Source organism: Bufo bufo, chromosome 6 (genome assembly GCF_905171765.1).
Source record: "Bufo bufo chromosome 6, aBufBuf1.1, whole genome shotgun sequence".
NCBI classification, from domain to species: Eukaryota; Metazoa; Chordata; class Amphibia; order Anura; family Bufonidae; genus Bufo; species Bufo bufo.
In genome coordinates, this window is record NC_053394.1 from 60,106,055 (window position 1) to 60,127,605 (window position 21,551).

At 39.7% G+C, this 21,551-nt stretch overlaps 1 protein-coding gene across 1 annotated transcript in view; it reads right to left on the reverse strand.

Annotated features, from left to right (window-relative positions):
• The window catches only part of DNTT (DNA nucleotidylexotransferase), a 599,288-nt gene that overhangs the window by 131,889 nt on the left and 445,848 nt on the right, over nt 1-21,551 (reverse strand). The window contains exons 8-9 of the mRNA XM_040438269.1: nt 11,428-11,530; nt 8,750-9,019 (exon numbers count right to left, since the gene is read on the reverse strand). Coding sequence (XP_040294203.1) covers nt 8,750-9,019; nt 11,428-11,530 — 373 coding nt within the window. The remainder of the gene's footprint in view (nt 1-8,749; nt 9,020-11,427; nt 11,531-21,551) is intronic.

The following is a 21,551-nucleotide window of genomic DNA, read 5'->3' on the forward strand; positions in this document are numbered from 1 at the left end:
AAAGGAATTATCTGAGGCTGTCAAGACCATCCGGGGAAATTCCTCTCCAGGGACTGACGGGCTCCCGTTTGAAATCTATCGCCAGTATGGAGACATAATCTTGCCAATGTTACTACAGGTCTTAAACAAAACCTATCAGACTGGTGAACTCCTTTTATCTCTATCTGAAGATGTGATCACACTTATTCTAAAAAAGGGTAAGGATTAAAGAGAGATAGGGGCATACCGCCCGATCTCTCTGTTAAATACAGACTATAAAATTTGCGCAAAAATATTCACTAATAGATTAAAGGGAGTTATTGACAGGCTAATTCATCCAGATCAGACTAGGTTTATACCCAAGAAATTGGTACAATCCAGCATACGTAGAGATTTTTTGAATATGCAGGTCGAAGAGGGGGGAGGCTCCCGCTCCATCCTGTCATTAGACGCGGAGAAGGCGTTTGACAGGGTGGAGTAGGAATATCTATGGAAAGTAATGCATAGGATGAATCTGGGCCAATACTTTATCAAGTGGGTCCAGATTCTATATAACCACCCCAAAGCTAGAATAAATATTAATGGAGTATGGTCTGAGCAAATAGAGTTGTATAGAGGAACAAGACAGGGATGTCCTCTTTCCCCTTTACTTTTTGCTCTATTTATAGAACCGCTGGCAGCTAAAATTTGATTGGATGAAACGATTAAAGGTATTGGTATGAATGGGACCTCTGATAAGATAAGTATGTATGCAGATGATATTTTAATTTTCTTGGAGAATCCAACATCTCAGCTGTCTCATCTTATTGAACTAATAAATAAGTTCAGTGATATCTCAGGATATAAAATCAACTGGGCCAAATCAGTATTGTTACCGCTTGATCAGGCACCCCTACCGAATTCTACAGAAATCAGGGTATTAAAACCTATGGATTCCTTTGAATATTTGGGTGTAAACTGAGTGCAAGTATCCTAGACTTTACAAAATTAAAGGTCTCTCCTTTGTTAATTAGATGTAAAAGTAAAATAAGCGTTTGGCAGAAGGTTATCGACAGAATTGCATTAATAAAAATTGTGTTACTTCCCCAGATTTTGTATATTTTGGCAGCTTGTCCAGTTTGGATAGAGGACTGTTACTTCAACCATCTGGAAAGGCTGCTGAATGACTTAATCTTGGAAAGAAAAAGGGTAAAACTAAAACAAAAATATCTTTGGTTAGCGGAAGAGGATGGAGGGCTATCGGTTCCCTTTTTTCAGGGATATTATTTGGCCTCTCAAGTCCAGTGGCTAAAATCCGGGGTAAATAATATAAAAGAATATCTAGAAAGGGGCTTTAACGGCCCAAAATATAATATATTTAGCATATTAGAGACAGGATTTATTAAAAATAAAGGGAAAAAGTGCGCAATATGTCGAATGGTTGATTTGGCTAGGGGAAAAATTAAAAGAATACTAGGAATCTTGAATACTTCACATTTTTCACCTTTGTGGTGTAATAGCAATATGAGAGAATTTCAATTAATTGCAGAATACAAGTATTGGGAGAAGTATGGTATCATTTATGTATCACAGTTAGTTAAGAATGGGGAAATAAGAGCACTAAAAGAGTTATGCCCGGGAATAAATTTAGACTCAATGAGTCGGTTTCGGTATTACCAACTAAAACACGCTTTTGAAGCTACACAAAATAGGGAATATTTTACCACAACAAAACATGAATTTATAGATTTTTGTTATCAACGCACGATAACCAGGGTCACTATCTATCAAGTGTATAGGATAATAAGTAAGGGGTTGGGTAAAATAGTAAAGTTTAATAGTGAGTAAAAATGGGCAAAGGATATAGGATTAAACACATTAGAATGGGGGAATATATATAAAAATATAAAAAGGGCAACGATTTCTAGTAATTTTAGGATAATTTACTTTAATATTATCCATAGAACATATATGAAACCATTACTGCTAAGTAAGATTTACAAAGAACAAAAATCAAGCAGTTGGAAATGTAGAGAAGAGGCTGCCGACTATATGCATCTGATATGGAGCTGTTCAAAAATGCAATCCTTTTGGAGAGAGGTTTTTGGTCTCCTAAGTGCAGAGTCCCTAATATCCCTCTCACTGAAACCGGAAGTGGCTGTCCTGGGCAGTATCCCATTATCAATTAGGGAAAAAAGGAATAAAAGGGTCTGGATAAGAGGTCTTATGGCGGCAAGAGTTATTATCGCAAGGGAGTGGGGCTCCAAAAGAGCACCCAATATTATTGAGTGGAAAAATCTATTGGTAAAGATCGAGAGGTTTGAGGAATATGCAATAAGTAGCAGAATCAGTCGCTGATGGGCGGTGCCATCGCCCGGCCGGGGATGGGGTGGTGGGGGGAGGAGAGAGATGAAAAATAATGTATACCCCTTAGGGGGGATCGTTTACCATGCCCACCGAGACAGCCATCATGGGGTGGGGGGATCGGGGGGGTGGATTTAAGGTGGGGGATAATTTGAATAGACAATGAGAGGTCTGAGCATAAGTAATATGGAGCTTAGAGGGGAGTTTGGTAATCCCCCAAAATAGAACAGATTACTTACTATTTTTGTACTGCTTCTGTTTATAGTGATTTATATTTATTATGATGACTGTCTTTGTAGAGTGTATATTGATGAACTCAGATTTTGTATTGTCAAATTGCATTTTAATTTTGTATTATGAAAGGAATAAAAAATAAAATATATAAAAAAAAAAAAGAGAGATGACGGGGCCTGTTTAATGTGTTCTACTTGAACATATTTTCCAATACCTAAAAGGCTTGTACATTATCAAGCCGGTTATTGCCTGTATGATATATTCTTTGAGACGATTGGTTTATGCTCTTGTATTCCATATTGTGAAGTCTGTTTGTTGTATCAAAGTCATGAGAAATTACTTCAGTTCAGACTAGAGAAGTCAACAGTTATTTAGATTTTTAAATTTGGCATCATTTTAGCAGGTTGTCCACGTCTAGGAGGTTTCTCCACTCTTGTCACCTACCCTTGTCCTTTCACAAGATAGGTGACATAGTAAAAATCCTCGAAATATATAAGTAAATTCTAAAACATTGGCTGGGAAATGGAAATGTTTTTGCACTAGCAGTTTTTTCTTATACTTCTGTACCATGTTACACGTGACAACCAAAAGAAGATGGAACTCTATAACTTTAAATAGCTCTCCAGTAAAGTGCTAAGGAGCAAAAATTACCTACAGGAGGATCAAACACAAAAATATTAAATTAAATACAAATTCACTTTTGGTAGCACTTGGAGGTAGCTACAAACTATTAGAAAGACGGCAATGACCTAAGGACCTAATATATTTATCTACTTCTAATTACAATTTTACAAAAATTTAAAAAATTACAAAAAAACTAAACATTCATTTAAGACTTGTGTTCCAAGGTGAAAATCTCATTTAAAATGAAATTAATTAGCTGAATATTATAACCTCTTGATATCAGAGAGGCTTGCAGATTCCTGTAGGCAGTCCAGGGAGCAGAAATAGATGTTAATGATGGATGGTGTGTCACGGAGGCTGGGAAATAACTGCAAGACAATGAATTAATGTTTGCTAAGGGAAAATTAAACTTCCTTGAAGAAAATAATTATGAAGTTTTTGATGATGGTGATGAGTATATTGTATAGGGGATTAGGCTGCTATTCGCAAAAGGTACTTAAAGTAAATACACCATGCTTGCAAACTTTTGAGAGGTGGCATCTTGGTGCAGAAACATTTTTTCCTGTCATTGATATCTCCCTTTTATGAGGACTACCACATGTTCCCATAGGGACACCCCCATTTGTGAACCTACTCTCCCCTTTTTGAATTTCACTCAATGCAGATTTGGGGCTGTGTTTGATGATGCAGTAGCCAAGAGATTTCTATGGTATAACAACCAGAGACCATAACTCTCTATCAAGACCTTCAACTATGATGCATCATTTACAGCACTGGTCTTCTTAGAGGGACCTTTTGGCCTCCTTAGCCTCTGGTACTGGTTGTTACTAGCCTTAGTTCTCCAACCCTATATGGACAGTAACTAGGTAAGTAACTTTACTAAATTACATATTACACATTGTATTTTAGTTGTTAACCCTTTCTGTAAAGCAGTACAGTATGGAAGTCACCAGTACTTCGGACAATCGAAATATTTACAATGAGACATCCCCCACGTCTTTGAGAAATCAGTGTTTCTAAGAGAAAACATAATTAGTGAAATGGACCCTCACTCAGAGTTGTGACCCAGCAATGTATTATAGGTTAGAACTTAGAATAAACATGATTGTGTAAGTACATTAGGTTTTAGAAGTAGAAATTAGGAAAGGCTTACTCTTATCTGCAGGATATGCCATAAATGTCTCATAGATGATGGTTTTAACTCTGGGACAAGTTAAACTGTTTTCAAAACTCCCACAAAGAGAAAACAGAAAGAGAGGCTCATATTTGGCCAACTTTCCATCCAGTCTTTACATGGGTCAGAAGATCTTGAACATAGGTGTGGGTCCCAGAGGTTAAGCCTGCATCTATCAAACATTTATGGCATATCCCGTGGATAACATAATTGTCTAAGGTGGAAATACTCCTTTAAGCACTGTCCTAATTCATTCTATGTCTTAGGACCTCATCAACAATAGAGTGGTGTAAAATGTATTAATCTTGACCATAGTGGCAGTCATGGAGGAGATAAGTTCAGAGGAGAAAAAAATAGAACCTAGAGGGAGTTTATTTTTTATTTAATTTTCTCTTTTGCTATACTAGAACAGTCAAGTTAGGTAAAATTCACTACATCCACATCGTAATTTTTTATTTTTTTTTGCCAGTAAATTTTTTTGCCAGAATATTAATAAATGTGACTTATTCCTAAATGTTAATATCCTGTTTGTGGCTCTTGGCAAGAATTCTGACCTTCTTAAAGCTTCAAATTGTGTCTATCTATCTATCTATCTATCTATATCCCAGGTTCCCAATCCATACAAAAATGCAAAATATGGCAGAATTTCAGAAAGTTCCTGTGATAGGACTGAAACACTGCCATTTTCTGTATATGGAAGAATAAATAAACTTTTCTCTTTTTGGAGTTCTGCAAAAAAAAAAATTTGTGCATAGATAGAGCCTTTCTCAAGACTGTTGAGCTGAAACGTCGCGATCACATAGGTGAATAAAATACCTTTTGCTTACTTTTTTGCACTTCGGAGTGTGCTGCCTTCTTGCTTTTTTTTATCTGTTGGGATATAGTCAAGGCCCCTTTGGGTTGCACCTTGTTTTTTTTTTCTTTTCCTTTTCCAGTGTTGTCATTTTGTGTAGATAGACAGATACAGTAGATAGATAGTCAGATAGATAGATAGATAGATAGATAGATAAGAATATGTAAGCAGCACCAGAAAAAAACAATTGTGGGTGCAAAATCCTTCAGAGAACATGATTTTAAATTTCCAAAAAAAATAGAACAAAAAATTAGAAAGCACTCAAAAAATTGCGAAAAAGCGGTAACCTTCTTTGCTATGGGTGAAAAATAAGGTCACTGCTTTTTTCACTATAATCGGAGTGCTGCCTCATTTTCTATTTTAGTAAGATAGATAGATAGATATGAGATATATATGAGAGATAGATATGAGAGAGCTAGAGAGATAGATAGATAGATAGATAGATAGACAGAAAGACAGACAGATAGATAGATGAGATAGATACTAAAATACATAAAAATAAGATCACAGTACAACGCTGCACTGATTAAAATGAATATTTCACTGATTTTCTTCCCCTCCTTCCCTAAACAAACAGCAGTTATAGTTATTTCGATGTAAATAACTATGGAAATTGATTGTGGAAAACACAATATCACTTTTGCTGGCTCATGTTAGTTCTGCCTGCCTGCCTGCTCTCGTCTAATTGTGGAGTGTATTCTGCTTATTACAGCCTGCACAGTTCTGCATCTGTTTAGGGGAGGGTGCGATTCTGTACATGTGCAGGATTTCATTTTTATGGAGTAAATGATAATAACATTGTGTAAGACAGAGCTCTAGAGGCACATTCCATTTCCTCTTGCAAGAACTTACAATTTAATCAGGGTTTCTTGATGGTAATAGAATGGGGTATATACTGATTGCCTTATATTTGTGTTTCTAAACAGCTCCTTGTAATAACATAAGACAAAGATGGGTTGCACCAGGTATGTCCTAAATGAAGACATGTTTCTTCTACACAGGCAATTTTTCATGCAAAAGTAATTTGTTTAGTCAGCTTCACTTTACATTATATTATTCTAGGGAGTGAGAATGAAAAATACTGTAATTCTTTCTGAAATTTATTTGATTGCTAATATGTACAGTAACAGAATTAAAGGGGATTAACTGGGCTACAGATATTGATGACCGGTTTTCAGGATAGGTCATCAATACAGTTGAGCGAACACCTGGATGTTCGGGTTCGAGAAGTTTGGCCGAACTTCCCGGAAATGTTCGGGTTCGAGATCCGAACTCAACTCGAACTTCGCCCCGAACCCGAACCCCATTGAAGTCAATGGGGACCTGAACTTTTCGGCACTAAAAAGGCTGTAAAATAGACCAGGAAAGGGCTAGAGGGCTGCAAAAGGCAGCAAAATGTAGGTAAATCCCCTGCAAACAAATGTGGATAGGGAAATGAATTAAAATAAAAAAAATAAAACAGTGAGCAATTAACTAGCAGAAGTTGAATGATTCAGAGCTGTAGATCGATCACTTCATTAAGTGTTTTTGCTGAGTTAATCCCTGCCTAATCTCGCCCTAACAGCAGCTGCATCCTCTCCCTACACTGATCAGAGCAGAGTGACGTGCGGCGCTATGTGACTCCAGCTTAAATAGAGGCTGGATCACATGCTGCACTGGCCAATCACAGCCATGCCAATAGTAGGCATGGCTGTGATGGCCTCTTGTGGCAAGTAGTATGACGCTTGTTGATTGGCTGCTTTGCAGCCTTTCAAAAAGCGCCAAGAAAGCGCCGAACACCGAACCCGAACTTTTACGTAAATGTTCGGGTTCGGGTCCGTGTCACGAACACCCCAAAATTCGGTACGAACGCGAACTATACAGTTCGGGTTCGCTCATCCCTTGTCATCAATAACAGATCCAATGTTATTACAGTATAAGTTTTCTAGATTATGTAGAGCTGTGAAGTGACCCATAAATAAATTTGCGAAGCTTGGTGTTACTTGGGTACTCATTGTGGTACCAACTGCTACATCGAAAATTTCACTGTAGAAGAGGAAATAATTGCTCAATAATATGAGCTCAAAATTTATCTGGTTTTCCAGGATTCATCCCTGAGGAAGTAATGAATGCATTGCAGTCCAATTGATTGTTTAATATCTAGAGTGACCAAGATGTAATCTTTCTGGTGTATTCTTGCAATCCCTGTATAGGTTGTCCAGATCTCTAAGGTATCTGTGGAGGGAGGTGACCAATTACTCTAAAATGATGTCTAGATACTGAGGCAGGTTGCTGGAAATGGAGCTTATACCTGAAATTATTGGGTCACCTGGAGGGTTAGCTAAGGATTTGTAATGTTTCGGTAGATGAAAAAAATGGTTTGGAAGGATTGTTGATCACAAGGCATTTTTTGTCATGTTTCTGTTAACAGAGAGTCAGAAAAAAATTAGGAAAAGGGTTGTCCAGTTATATGGGGCTTAAGTGGCTTATGGGAAGTTGAGAAAAAAAATAAAACTAACAAAAAAAACATGACCACTCTTTGTGATTCCCCACCACTGTCAGTCTAATTCTGTTTGGGTCTCCACTGCTCTCTCCACTTCCTGGTCCTAACTCTGGTCCCCACTGCTCTCCCCTTATTGGTCCTAACTCCGGTCTCCACTGCTCTCCACTTACTGGTCCTAACTCTGGTCCCCACTGTTGTCCACTTCCTGGTCCTTACTCTGGTCCCCACTGCTCTCCACTTCCTGGTCCCGGCTCAATACAATGGAAATGCCAACCTTTGGCTTTGATGCATTAACAGTGCAGCCAGTAATTGGCCAAGCCTTTCCTGGCATTCGATTGTTAACGGGTAAGTATGGTTTATTTTATTTTTTAACCCACCCCCATGAGCCATATATTAAAAAAATAATAGTGCTGGACAACCATTTTAATTATGGAGCAATTTTTTTTCTTCTATATTTCGGGAAACTGGGCTCCCTTGACCCTTCAGTAATACTTTTGGACAGAAGGTCAGTTTTCTGCCTCCTTTATGAATTCATTATAGTTCTGCACCACTATTCCAACCCTTATATCAGCTGATCAAATAACTATCTATCGCTAATGATGTAGAGATTTAATAGATTGTAGATCTCAGGTTTGCTGAGATTGTTCCTTATCCTTGAGTCATGAGTGGATTGGGTCATATTCATCAATGTTCCTGTGAATAGTAAACATATCACGTTTGCTGCAACTGTAATGTTTACTTGGAAATAAACTAAAGTTGAAGGTAGCAAGTGAGAAGTTAGTCCTCATGCTGTAGCAAAGTGAACTCAGGGTTCATGAATTTTTTTTTTCTTTTAATAGTACTGTGTATACTCCCTCTATGCATAACTCAAAGTGTGTGGTGAAAATATTACTGAAAGATGATCTTATCAATCACATAAACATGTATAGGAGGGTTACAACTGCAAATAGATTGCTTATACTGTTCAATTACTGATCATGGATGTTCTTAATTCAGCTGGATAATGTGTACTAATCTGATGTTTCAAGTGTACATAAAATAATACAGTTTTATAACTTACCGGAGAGCCTGTCCATCCAAGGAGTGCAAAGGCGTATTGTTCTTGTGGAGATATTACTAGGTCAACCCGAACAGCCTTCCAGTCTCTAGGATAAGTATCTTCAGGCTCTGTCCAGCCATAATCTCTTGGGATTTGAGCCTTAACTTCTTTTTTCAAAAGTTTCAGTATTATAAAACTCTTCTGATAATGATCGAGAGCATCCACTCTCCTGCTAGGGAGCTTTGTGTCATCAAATGTTGATTCAATTATATCATAAAAAAGAAGACGACCCTTGGAAAGAAATTAGTTCACAGAAAATTAATTGTGCATGGCAGCTTACTACTAGAAGCAGGGAGAGAGAACAGGTGAAACCTAACATGACATTCTGCTTCTACTTTGTTCTGCTTTGCTGTTTTTGTTATTTTACATTATTTTCTCCATTAACCCACATTACGTAGCTGCTTTCAAGCTTCTGCTGGCTCCCAAGATACAATATATGACCTAATAACTAAAAGGGCTATTCTGGTTAGAGAAAGTCATTAGGATAGGGGATAACTATTAGATCAGTAGGGATCCTACTGCTGGTACCCCCAGTGATCATTAGAACAGTGGTCCTGTACTCCGTACAGGCCCCGTGAAATGGAAGAAGCAGTTGGCTGTAAATGTGCACCCAGGGGTCCATCTAGCTTTTCTGCTGCCAAATTCTCAACCTAACCCCTTTCCTTCAGTCTTATTGTTAAAGGCATACTTGGAAAACATTACATATAGTGCTACAAAACATACTGGTTAATATAGCGATACAGTTGAATATGCAGACATGAATGCTTCCACAATGAAAACACTCATTGCCCAAGTCCTTTCAGCTGCCCCCCACTTCTCCCTATCTGGTGCTGCCTGAGACAATCGCCTCACCTCGCCTCATCGGCGTTGCGCCCCATTCATGTCTATGGGCGTGCCGGAGACAGCTGGTAGCTTCACAGACAGCTTAGATGGATTTTTAAACTCAACACGCTTAAGCCACATGGGTTAAATGTGGATTTTAAACTTGGGGTGTATGACTAGTGGGGCGTCTCTCGGCGGTCCATGTATGGTAATCTCCCTAGTCCTCTGAGCTGTTAGGATGTAATATATCATGCCAGGTCCTCATTCTTAATCTCTCATGTTTATTTGTTTATTTATTTTTCCATTTTTAATCAGTGTCAAGTTCTGTAGACAACACCATCAGAAGGGTTCCTGTTTTGTATTTATTGTTACAATATACTTACCCTTTTTATTCTTTTCCGGACCCTGTGTCCCCTGGCCCAGGAGCGGTTTCATTCACATCTTTCTTCTCTTTATCATCTAAGCGGTGTTGCCTTTCACCTGATGTGGGTACATATAAATGTGCCCCTCCACCAGACTGGATTATGGGCACTAGTGTCATGAGGGAATCTGCCCAGTGTCTCTACTGCCCCGCACTGCCAATTAAACAGCACTGCCAATTAAACATGGGTCTGTACTTGATAGGTGGCTATGGTTCCTATGACCACCTTTTGTGCTGCAGGACAAAGGGAGAATAGTGGGGTTTACACCCCTCACTGGTATCGGTTTTTATTTCTGCTGCCTATGATATACCCCGCTCATGGTGTTCTCCATGGCAACCCTCTAATCCTAACCTCTGCTGCTGTCCCTTATATACAGGCTCTGTAATTCATAGGCGATGGTCTCATTATGGACTAATGATATTGGTTACGGTCACCATGGACACCGCTTCTTGGATACTCTTGTGATGCACCAGGTGACTCCGCGTATGTGCGGTGGGCGGGTGACATGCCTGGCGCATTATCTTACACGCTGGCATAACCTGCGCATGCGTGTGGCTATACACCACACTACGAGCTTAGGGGGTCATTAACTATACTTAAATATGCCTAAATTAGGCATATATCAGGTGCAGATGGCGGGGCAATGGTTAGTTGCACTTATATCTGTGACTTTGCCCCACTCACGGCAGGTCTAAAACTGTGGGCGGGGAAGGGCCGGGAGGCCTGTCTCATTCATAATTTTCTACACCTGGTTTAGGCGTAGAAAATTGTCTAAATGTAAGACAGCTCAGAAGCTGTCTTACATTTAGAACTGGCGCTGGATGTGCCGAAGTTTTGGAGAGGCCGGTGTCACTACATAATTGTGACAGATCCACAGCCAGCGAAGAGGCTTTATTAAAACTGGCATCTAAAACTAAACTTTATTAAAAACTAAAGCTGGTTTTAATAATTGTGCCCCTTAGTCTATAGAACCAACATGGTGACACTTTGATGTATGTATATATGCCTTTCTATTCACTATGTAATCATGTTAGCTAATGCTGCTGATTACATCATCTTGCCTCAGATGAATTGTTTTTATGAACTGATATACATACTTCACTGTTTTTAACATCACCCTATGGGAATCATGTACACGTAGATCACGTCCTAAATGATTTATTGTTATGATCCAGATTATGCACTTCTTTCGATTTTTTTTTTTTTATACAATCATGTAATCATTACTGTATATGACCTTTAATCATGTGATTACTGTGCTGCCTCATCTTTCGCTTGTTGGATATTCAGTGGACCAGTTGCCCAGGGCCCCTGAGGGATTTCACCCTTTTCCTTATTGACTGTGCTGCTGGTTTTTCTAGATAGATAAATAGATAGATACTTTGGATGTGTTACCTGATTTTTTAGTACATTGATGGTGTTGTGCAAAATATTTTTCTCAGCTCCTCTTCTAGGACATGTAATTAAGAGATCCACATCGTGGCCAACATCCTTACCCCTGTTGATTAAAGGGAACAATTAATTCCTCTACTACAAATATTTTGTCATGTTTGATTGCATGAAGTGCATTTCCATATGTATTATTTCATATGTAACATGATGAATTGAAAAAAAAATGCTGAAGTAAAAATCGAACTCTGTAAAAACAAGCTTTGCTGACATATACCTTATTATTAAGTGTTCTTGCATGGCAAGACCACTTACTGTTATCTCACATATATATTCTTATTATAGCCACAGTTTTTACACTACATAGACAGTAATATACCGAAACGTGTGGACTGTTCCCAAACGGTGTGCTATTACTTTGTGGAACGTTTCGATTAATGGTTTACGAAATATCAGCATTTTTGTGGCGAAATTGGTCCCATAGGAATGAATGGTGGAATGTTCAAAACTAGAGTGGGAGCTGACAAAAGCTAGAGTGTGAGCTGAAAAATCATGACATGATTACTAAACTGCCACCACTCCCTCATTTTAAAGCCCACCTACACAAATCTTAAATCACTAAAAAGTTTTCACAATATGAGCATTTATTTGCAACTCACGCCGCCCATTGACATTCATTGAAACTCCACTCTAGCCACCTCCAATTTGAATTGCAATTTCTAAACTGTGACTGTGCCTTCATTTTTAATATTTAAGAGACATACTATGCATCAAAATGTAGGTATGGGTCTTGTGATTCTCACAATATAAAGCTCTTTGCTGTAGGATTTATAGTTTAAAGATGACAACCGCCAGTGAAGTGAGCAAATTGGAGCAGTTTGTTTTTAACTGCTCTTCTCTGCCCTTGTTGTAGAGTGAGTTGCCATAGGAACCCAGGTGTGTGATCAGCCAGCAGAGTGACAAAAGCTAGAGTGTGAGCTGAAAAATCAGGACATGATTTCTAATCTGCTACCACTCCCTCATTTTCAAGCCCACCTACACAAATTGTCTGCTAATGTTTTTATAAATGTATGTTTTAATGTAACTGTGAAGCACTTTGGGCAACAACATTGCGATTAAATGTGCTATATAAATAAATAAAAGTTGAAATGCATTTCTCACTCTATCAAGCTTCAATATGCACTTTTTAAATTTGATCAATCAATTGGTTAGTGTAATGTTTACTATCTTTACTCACTCCAAACACTCCACACAGTTACTCTGCCCACTCCATAAAGTTACTCTGCCTAGTCCAACCTTTCCACAGTTACTCCAGCCACTCCACCCAGTTACTCCTCCCACTCCAGTAGTAGACTACTGGTGGAGGCAAGAACACTTCACACAATTTCCCCAGAAATTGTAGCTTTTCTAGTTGTTCTTGTTCCTGCACTTCTCTCCCTTGTCTTGATTTTGTTAAGTTTCCTTTACAAGAGCCAATTATTGGGAATAAATGTTTGCAGGAATACTTATTCCTGACAATTGGGCCATGCAAATTTGGTGCAATTACCTGATGAATGAGCAAACGCTCATGTGAAATCACAGTTAACGTGGACACCAAAATCATATTTTCTTGGCAGCAGATTGTCCTGTGTACACAGGGATCTGCTGCTCAGATACAATTGTTCTTTATGGAACGACTAATTACAGTAGTGATCTGTCATCCTTATACAGTGGGGGAAATTGCTGCATGTAGATGCAGTATTCACCTCTGTTGGTGAGCAGGCAATGATTGTGATTTTATGGTTCAATCAGTCAGCTCATGTCAGTAGGCCTTTATTTCCTGAATCATTGGTTACGTCCTGAACGGTTATGTTAAACAAACAGCCCCTGTGTCAATAGATTGTGCACACAGACAGCACATGACAAATACCCTGATGCCAAGGCTGAAGAGGACTTTGTAACACCCTAGTGCCCTAATCCTAAAAAGCATATTCATCAATAACACACACTGTGGGGAAGAAGTACTTGGCCAATGCAGAACAAAGCAATAAATCAGATCCCATAGTGATCTTCTTCAGCTCTCATTAAACTTCTGCCGTTGATCTTATTAACATGTATAAATACATGTGTGGTCAATACAAGGATCTGGCATAACCAATTTTATGCCAAACATGTTACAAAGCACTAGGGGACATTCTTTATGTTTGGAGGAAAGGTGATTTCAATATGAGAAAGGATTCTTTACAGTAAAGTACCCTTTACACGGGCCAACAATTGAACAGATTACTAGTAACGCTCATTAGCAATGATCTGGCGGTGTAAATGCACCGCCGATTACCCAATGAACAGGCAAAATGCTTGTTCATCAGGTAATTGTATCTTTTGTTCAGCACAAAAGATTATTAATTCCCAGTGGAAGATTGTGCTGGGTAGCCACAATCTGCTGCTGGGAAACAATGAGTCAGTATGGGGAAGAACGATGGCATTAGCGATCGCTTTTCCCCATACTCTGGAGGAGATTGCTGCATGTAAATGCACCGGTCCCCTCCGCTAGCAATCAGCAGATTGTCGGGAAGAAACGCTTCTATCCTGTCAATCTGCTAGATCGTTGTCCCGTGTAAAGAGATTGCTAATTAAAGAGAATCTGTCACCAGCATGTGTCACGGGAAGTACGGGGAAGGAAAGACAACAAAAGGGAACCACAACTAAACAACAACAGACTAGGCCCCAAACCTAGGGAATAAAGAGGTCACCTCCTATCATTCCCTGAAACTCTCCCTAAGCTGCTAACAACATGTGCAAGTCTCAATGGTAGAAATACACATTCACCGGAACATGAGACTGCTAAACACTGCACCAAACCCTCAGCTTAGGGAACAGGGAAAGAGGCAACCGGCTCCTTCCAAACTGAAGGAGCTAGTGTCTCCCTGAGGCCTAGTCAGGACAGACACACCAAGAAAAGGGAAAGGACTAAGCTTGAGATGAACGGGAAAAGGAGAACCACCACACAAGCAGAGCACTCCACAGAAGAGCTATCAGCCGCAGGGAAACAAGTGAGAGGCTGAACATATAAAGAGCCACCTGACTGATAATGAGCAGCATCTGCAAAGGGGTGGAAACCTGTCAGCAACAATGAAAACAAGAGAGATCTGTCAAATAGACTCCTAAGTCCTCCGTCTACACTGCGTGCAGAATTATTAGGCAAATGAGTATTTTGACCACATCATCCTCTTTATGCATGTTGTCTTACTCCAAGCTGTATAGGCTCGAAAGCCTACTACCAATTAAGCATATTAGGTGATGTGCATCTCTGTAATGAGAAGGGGTGTGGTCTAATGACATCAACACCCTATATCAGGTGTACATAATTATTAGGCAACTTCCTTTCCTTTGGCAAAATTGGTCAAAAGAAGGACTTGACAGGCTCAGAAAAGTCAAAAATAGTGAGATATCTTGCAGAGGGATGCAGCACTCTTAAAATTGCAAAGCTTCTGAAGCGTGATCATCGAACAATCAAGCGTTTCATTCAAAATAGTTAACAGGGTCGCAAGAAGCGTGTGGAAAAAGCAAGGCGCAAAATAACTGCCCATGAACTGAGAAAAGTCAAGCGTGCAGCTGCCAAGATGCCACTTGCCACCAGTTTGGCCATATTTCAGAGCTGCAACATCACTGGAGTGCCCAAAAGCACAAGGTGTGCAATACTCAGAGACATGGCTAAGGTAAGAAAGGCTGAAAGACGACCACCACTGAACAAGACACACAAGCTGAAACGTCAAGACTGGGCCAAGAAATATCTCAAGACTGATTTTTCTAAGGTTTTATGGACTGATGAAATGAGAGTGAGTCTTGATGGGCCAGATGGATGGGCCCGTGGCTGGATTGGTAAAGGGCAGAGAGCTCCAGTCCGACTCAGACGCCAGCAAGGTGGAGGTGGAGTACTGGTTTGGGCTGGTATCATCAAAGATGAGCTTGTGGGGCCTTTTCGGGTTGAGAATGGAGTCAAGCTCAACTCCCAGTCCTACTGACAGTTTCTGGAAGACATCTTCTTCAAGCAGTGGTACAGGAAGAAGTCTGCATCCTTCAAGAAAAACATGATTTTCATGCAGGAGAATGCTCCATCACACGCGTCCAAGTACTCCACAGCGTGGCTGGCAATAAAGGGTATAAAAGAAGAAAATCTAATGACATGGCCTCCTTGTTCACCTGATCTGAACCCCATTGAGAACCTGTGGTCCATCATCAAATGTGAGATTTACAAGGAGGGAAAACAGTACACCTCTCTGAACAGTGTCTGGGAGGCTGTGGTTGCTGCTGCACGCAATGTTGATGGTGAACAGATCAAAACACTGACAGAATCCATGGATGGCAGGCTTTTGAGTGTCCTTGCAAAGAAAGGTGGCTATATTGGTCACTGATTTGTTTTTGTTTTGTTTTTGAATGTCAGAAATGTATATTTGTGAATGTTGAGATGTTATATTGGTTTCACTGGTAAAAATAAATAATTGAAATGGGTATATATTTGTTTTTTGTTAAGTTGCCTAATAATTATGCACAGTAATAGTCACCTGCACACACAGATATCCCCCTAAAATAGCTAAAACTAAAAACAAACTAAAAACTACTTCCAAAAATATTCAGCTTTGATATTAATGAGTTTTTTGGGTTCATTGAGAACATGGTTGTTGTTCAATAATAAAATTAATCCTCAAAAATACAACTTGCCTAATAATTCTGCACTCCCTGTATTTGAACTTCTAAGATCTCTCCCAGGGCCGGCGGTGACAGCATGACAGTATCTCACTGTGCTTATCTAAGAGTGTTACATAGTGCCTGAATAACACCATAGTTGCTTCTGTTTTACTGAACTGCGCTTAGACCATTTAGTTATTCGTTTATACAGCGCCAACATATTCCACAGCACTGTATATGTATATGAATGAAAAAAAAAAAAGGTCTTTAGCAGTGACGTAGCTGATGTGACCATGTCACCTCTGAAGCCAGTAACTGGCTGCAGCAGAGCATGTGACCATGCCCATGCAGCTGCGGATGTCAACACTGCGGGGATCGGAACAAGGACACATCAGAGGCAGAGCGGGGAACCAGAGCGTCAGGGAGCAGGTAAGTATTAATATTTTGTTCCGATAGGCTGGCTGCTGACGCTTGACAAAATGTCATTATTCCGGGAGAACCCCTTTAAGTTTATTTAAAGGGAAAGTGTCACATTGAACATATTGTCTGATCTGCAGTCACAGGTTACAGAGCAGGAGATGCTGAGCAGATGGACATATAGTTCTGTAGGAGCAGACACAGAATACCTTGTAATCTATTTATTTAACCCTTTACAGTCCTGAATATTTCTCTATAGAACTACATTCAGGGCAGTGGTGCGCACGAGCGGCCGTGCTATTACGGTGCAGTCAGGAGCTGCGCCCACGCATCAGTTGCAGGTGCCAGCCTGTATTACACTGTCTCCAATAACCGGGACTTGAGATAACTAAGATCTGACCCATTAGATGCTGCACTTAAAGCTGTTTGTAGCATCTAAGTGGTTAAAGGGAGGGTCGGTAGAATACATTGGAGCCTTCTGTCAATGGTATATGTCAGGGAATACCACGTGAGGTTCTGACGAAATGAGAACAGAGTTTTCTGGTTTAAGAATATTGTTCGGCCATCAAAATCAGACTGGCACCCCCCACCGATCAACAGTCGCTAGAGCACTGTGACCTATTAGGTCCGTCTGTCTGCATGCTGTCTACTTAGTAGAAGCACTAATCTGATAGTGATGGCCTATCCTGACTCCTTTAATAATAAAGTTCTATGAACCATTTATAATCCAGAATAATTGAAAATCCGGCACCTAATAGGTGATTGTAAGGCATTTTGCTACACTATCCAATGATTTTAGTGACAAGGGCTCAATTGACCGCAATTAAAAATAGTTACAAATAAAAATGAGATAACGAAACACTAAGGAAATTATTACTTCATTTAAATTTATTGCTAACAGACCATTCATGGGTAAGAGAGTACGGCATCAGAAGGCATTGTGATATTCCTGAACATAGATTCCTGGGGGGCTTTTTTTTTTCTCTTAAAAACATTTGCTTTTGCTTCAACTGGGAAGAGGATCAGCATCATCGCTTTTAGATGCCCATTTTCAAATCAGATTCACTCGAGTGCAGATCATTTGCTCCGGTACCATCTGAAAATAATTAGAATATGCTATTTCTGTCAGAAGCCTGTTTGTGAGAATTTTTTTTTTGTACGTACAATTATTTGCAAGCGTGATATGAATGCAAAATAGATATCATTTAGTGTTTCTGAAAATAATTTCCTATTGGGATGATAAAGAGGACATCGGCACCAGGCTACTGGTTTATAGTCGCAGTTATAGCCACAAGAAGGTTATACAGTACAGGGTAGAGATTAATGATATGATGAAAAAGACGGAGAAAGAGCGAGAGATCATACACAGAGCATGTGGAAACAAAGGGTTACAGATGGGAAACAATCAGATTTCTCTCTTTCTCAAAACAGGCAACCTTGCACACACACACATAATTAGGCTACATGCACATGAATGTTAAAAATGTCCATTTTTAGCAACAATTTAAGTTCATGGTGCTATTTACATGGACTTTTAACAGTCAGTGAATAGCGGCCAGACGGACCCCATTGAAATCAATCGGAACGTTTTCAACAGCCGTTAAAAACGGGAACGCTAGTTCAATATGGCCTTTTAGGAGTGTAATAAAATCAATATAACAATATAACAAAATAATAACAAAGACAGGTGCACTCTGCAGTCTTACTAAACCCTCAAACTGATTTTAAAATGGAGAGATTAGCCAACATATCCTACGGTGTAGGACATGTCTGAGCCCGAGCCCGAGTAATAAAATCACTAACCTCCTCCACTTGCAGACACAGAGGCAGTTACTTCACTCTTGATTGTGAAGGACATGCGCTCAGCGTGATGACGTCACCACGTGATCATGCTTGGAGGACGCTGTGATGCTTAGCACAGATCCTTCACAATCAAGAGAGGAGCGACTGCCTCTGCGTCTGCAAGTGGATGAGGTGAGTGATTTTTTTTGCTGCAAAAAAAATAATTACAATGAAATTTATCCATTTTTAATGGTCATTAAAGAAATTTATGCAAAACGGCCATTAAAAACGTACAGATGAGCAGAAAATGGATGCACAATTGGTTGTAAAATGGCCATGAAAAAATGACACTGTGTGCATGTAGCCTTGAGGAGAGAACGTGCAGCTGCATTCCCCTCTTCTCTGTTTTTCATTAACTATATTACCAGAGATGGATTAGTTAAAGGGGTTGTGCAAGAATGTTTTTTTTTTATTTGGCAACCCCCCCCCGCACACACACTTGGCCGGACCTGTAAAGGAAAGATGACTTACCTGTTTCCTGGTGCTGACTCCCCGCTCCTTCTCTTCCAGGCCTGTGATGCTCTGCTGGGCTCCCTCGATGTCAACTTCCGGTTTGACATCGCCACAGCCAATCACTGGCCACAACGAAGACTTTTGCATCCCTTTGCATCATTTGACCATTTGTCATGACATAAGGGGAGCCAATTTGGAGGTGCCATACAATTCAGTTTAGGCACATGGACTGCTGAAGTTTGTGATTAATTTATGACGAGGCCTGTACGACATGAATTAGGCCCAATCCTTTGGCAACACTGGGGATATCAATAGCAGCAAAGCATGGACAGGTCTTGATAAATCTCGTCCTTTAGGCATCATGCACGCGGCTGTAGTTTCTGTCCACATACGATCAGCATTTTTTGCGGATCGGAGGCGGACCCATTCATTTCAACAGGGCCGCAAAAGATGTGGTCAGCACTCTGTGTGCTGTCCGCATCTGCACGTCCGTTGCGCAGCCTCAGAAAAAAATAGAACAGGTCCTACTCTTGTCCATTTTGCGGACAAGGATGGGAAATTTCTACAGGAGTGTGAAAAAAAAAATGGCAGCATGCACCGCAAAACGGATGCAGTCATGTGCATAAGCCCTTATCTTCAGATATATATAGATAAAAAAACAGATTATTAGAATCCTGGACTATCAGAAGTTATTCTATATAATTTTTTAAATATTGAATGAAAATGTCCTTTTTTATTGGTTTAGTTTTGTACTTTCCGTATTGCAGAAAATGTTCATTTTAATAATATACCATGAGTAATGTCCCATGCGTAATGAAAATGATTACAATGGGAAATACGGGTATAACACATTTGTAAGCTCAGGTTGACCACCACTAAAGCATGAACAAATTATCACAAACCTATGATTACATTTCCAGCCCTAGTGCTAAAATTATCTCAGTTAGACCACAGTTATCATTACCGGAGCATATAAAAAGCCCAGGCTTACAATTAACAATAGGGCTGAACAGGGTAATTATTTTTTAACAAATGGAAACGTGTTTAAATAATGGAGTATTTGTCACATGAAACCTCTCCTGTTTTTAACAGCTATATAAATCTTGTAGGCTGGTGAAAAATACATTTTTCAACCATAAACAATATAGAAAGCTGACTTGAAGCAAAAATAATAAAGCTAGGAATGTTTAGCCATTTACACAGACCAAAGTTTGGGGTAAATATCCAGGAATAACAATGTGAAAGATGCCACCAGTTACCCAAAAAACAAGCACCTAAAATCTGTGATTGTCAGCAGTACAATTTTTTTTTAATCTGAAATCAATACAATGGAAACTGACAGATAATAAACACAGTGATGTCATAGAACAGGGAAAATAAACACAGTGATGTCACAGTACAGAGATAATCACAGTGATGTCACAGTACAGGGATAATAAACACAGTGATGTCACAGTACAGGGATGACAAACACAGTACAGGGATCATAATCACTGTGTTTTCACAGTAATAATCACAGTGTTGTCACAGTACAGGGATAATAAACACAGTGATGTCATATTACAGGGATAATAATCACAGTGATGTCACAGTACAGGGATAATAAACACAGTGATGTCATGGTACAGGGATAATAAACACAGTGATGTCACAGTACTGGGTTAACAATCACAGTGATGTCACAGCACAGGGATAATATACACAGTGATGTCACAGTACAGGGATAATAAACACAGTGATATCACAGTACAGGTATAATAACCACAGTGATGTCACAGTACAAAGATAATAAACACAGTGATGTCACAGCACAGGGATAATATACTCAGTGATATCACAGTACAGACATAGTAAAGACAGTAATCTCCCAGTACAGGACTAATAAACATACTGTAGTGATGTCACAGTACAGAGATAATAAACACATTAAAGGGATAATATGCAATGGCCAGGATACGGGTTATTAAAATTTGGTATTTGTCATGACGCCAATTGCAGCGTGCGCAGGGTACTATCCCAGGGCCCTTCCAAGGTGTTATAAATCACGTCCCAGACTAGGAATGCCAGAGTGGTGTAATGGCCTATAATGTCTCTGTAAGATAGTGACAATTGTGTCATTGGTGTCTCCTACCTGGGTACAGCTGGACTCCTGCACCTGGCTCACTTGTAATACATTTGAGTGTAGTGATAGTAGGAGTAATAGAGGAATTTTGCAGAGTAAATTATGTCCAGACCTTTAGATGAAGTTCAAACGTTTCTTTACTTTGAGTAACTTAAATCCAAACAGTATACAGCTTTGGTATCTGGTCCCAGCAGGTTTTGGCAATGATTGGCAGGAATAAATACTTCTGCTTTAAATGTGACCTCTGCTGTGTGGAGGACAGACTAGCTGAGGAGGAATAGGCTTCTCCTAGGTCTCTGGACTTGACTCACAGATAGATTCTCAGGGGATGCTTTCTTTCTGGAACTCTGGAGGTTGTAATTTCTGCTTTCTTCATCCAGCTGAGCTGAAGGTGCTCAGACTGGGTATATGACCAAGTCTCAGCCGAGACAAGGTCCTTGCTATCGTCCCTATGCAGGAGGATCTCCTGAATGCTATCACACAGCCTTCCCCTAGCAGGGGGAGGCTACACTGACTCTAACTTCCTTCTCCACCCATGCTGCAGGATGCGGGAACAGCCCACTTTGCTCACAGAGAGGGAGCTAAGCTGGAATATTCCATTTCAGCCTAGATTCACTAAACACTAAGC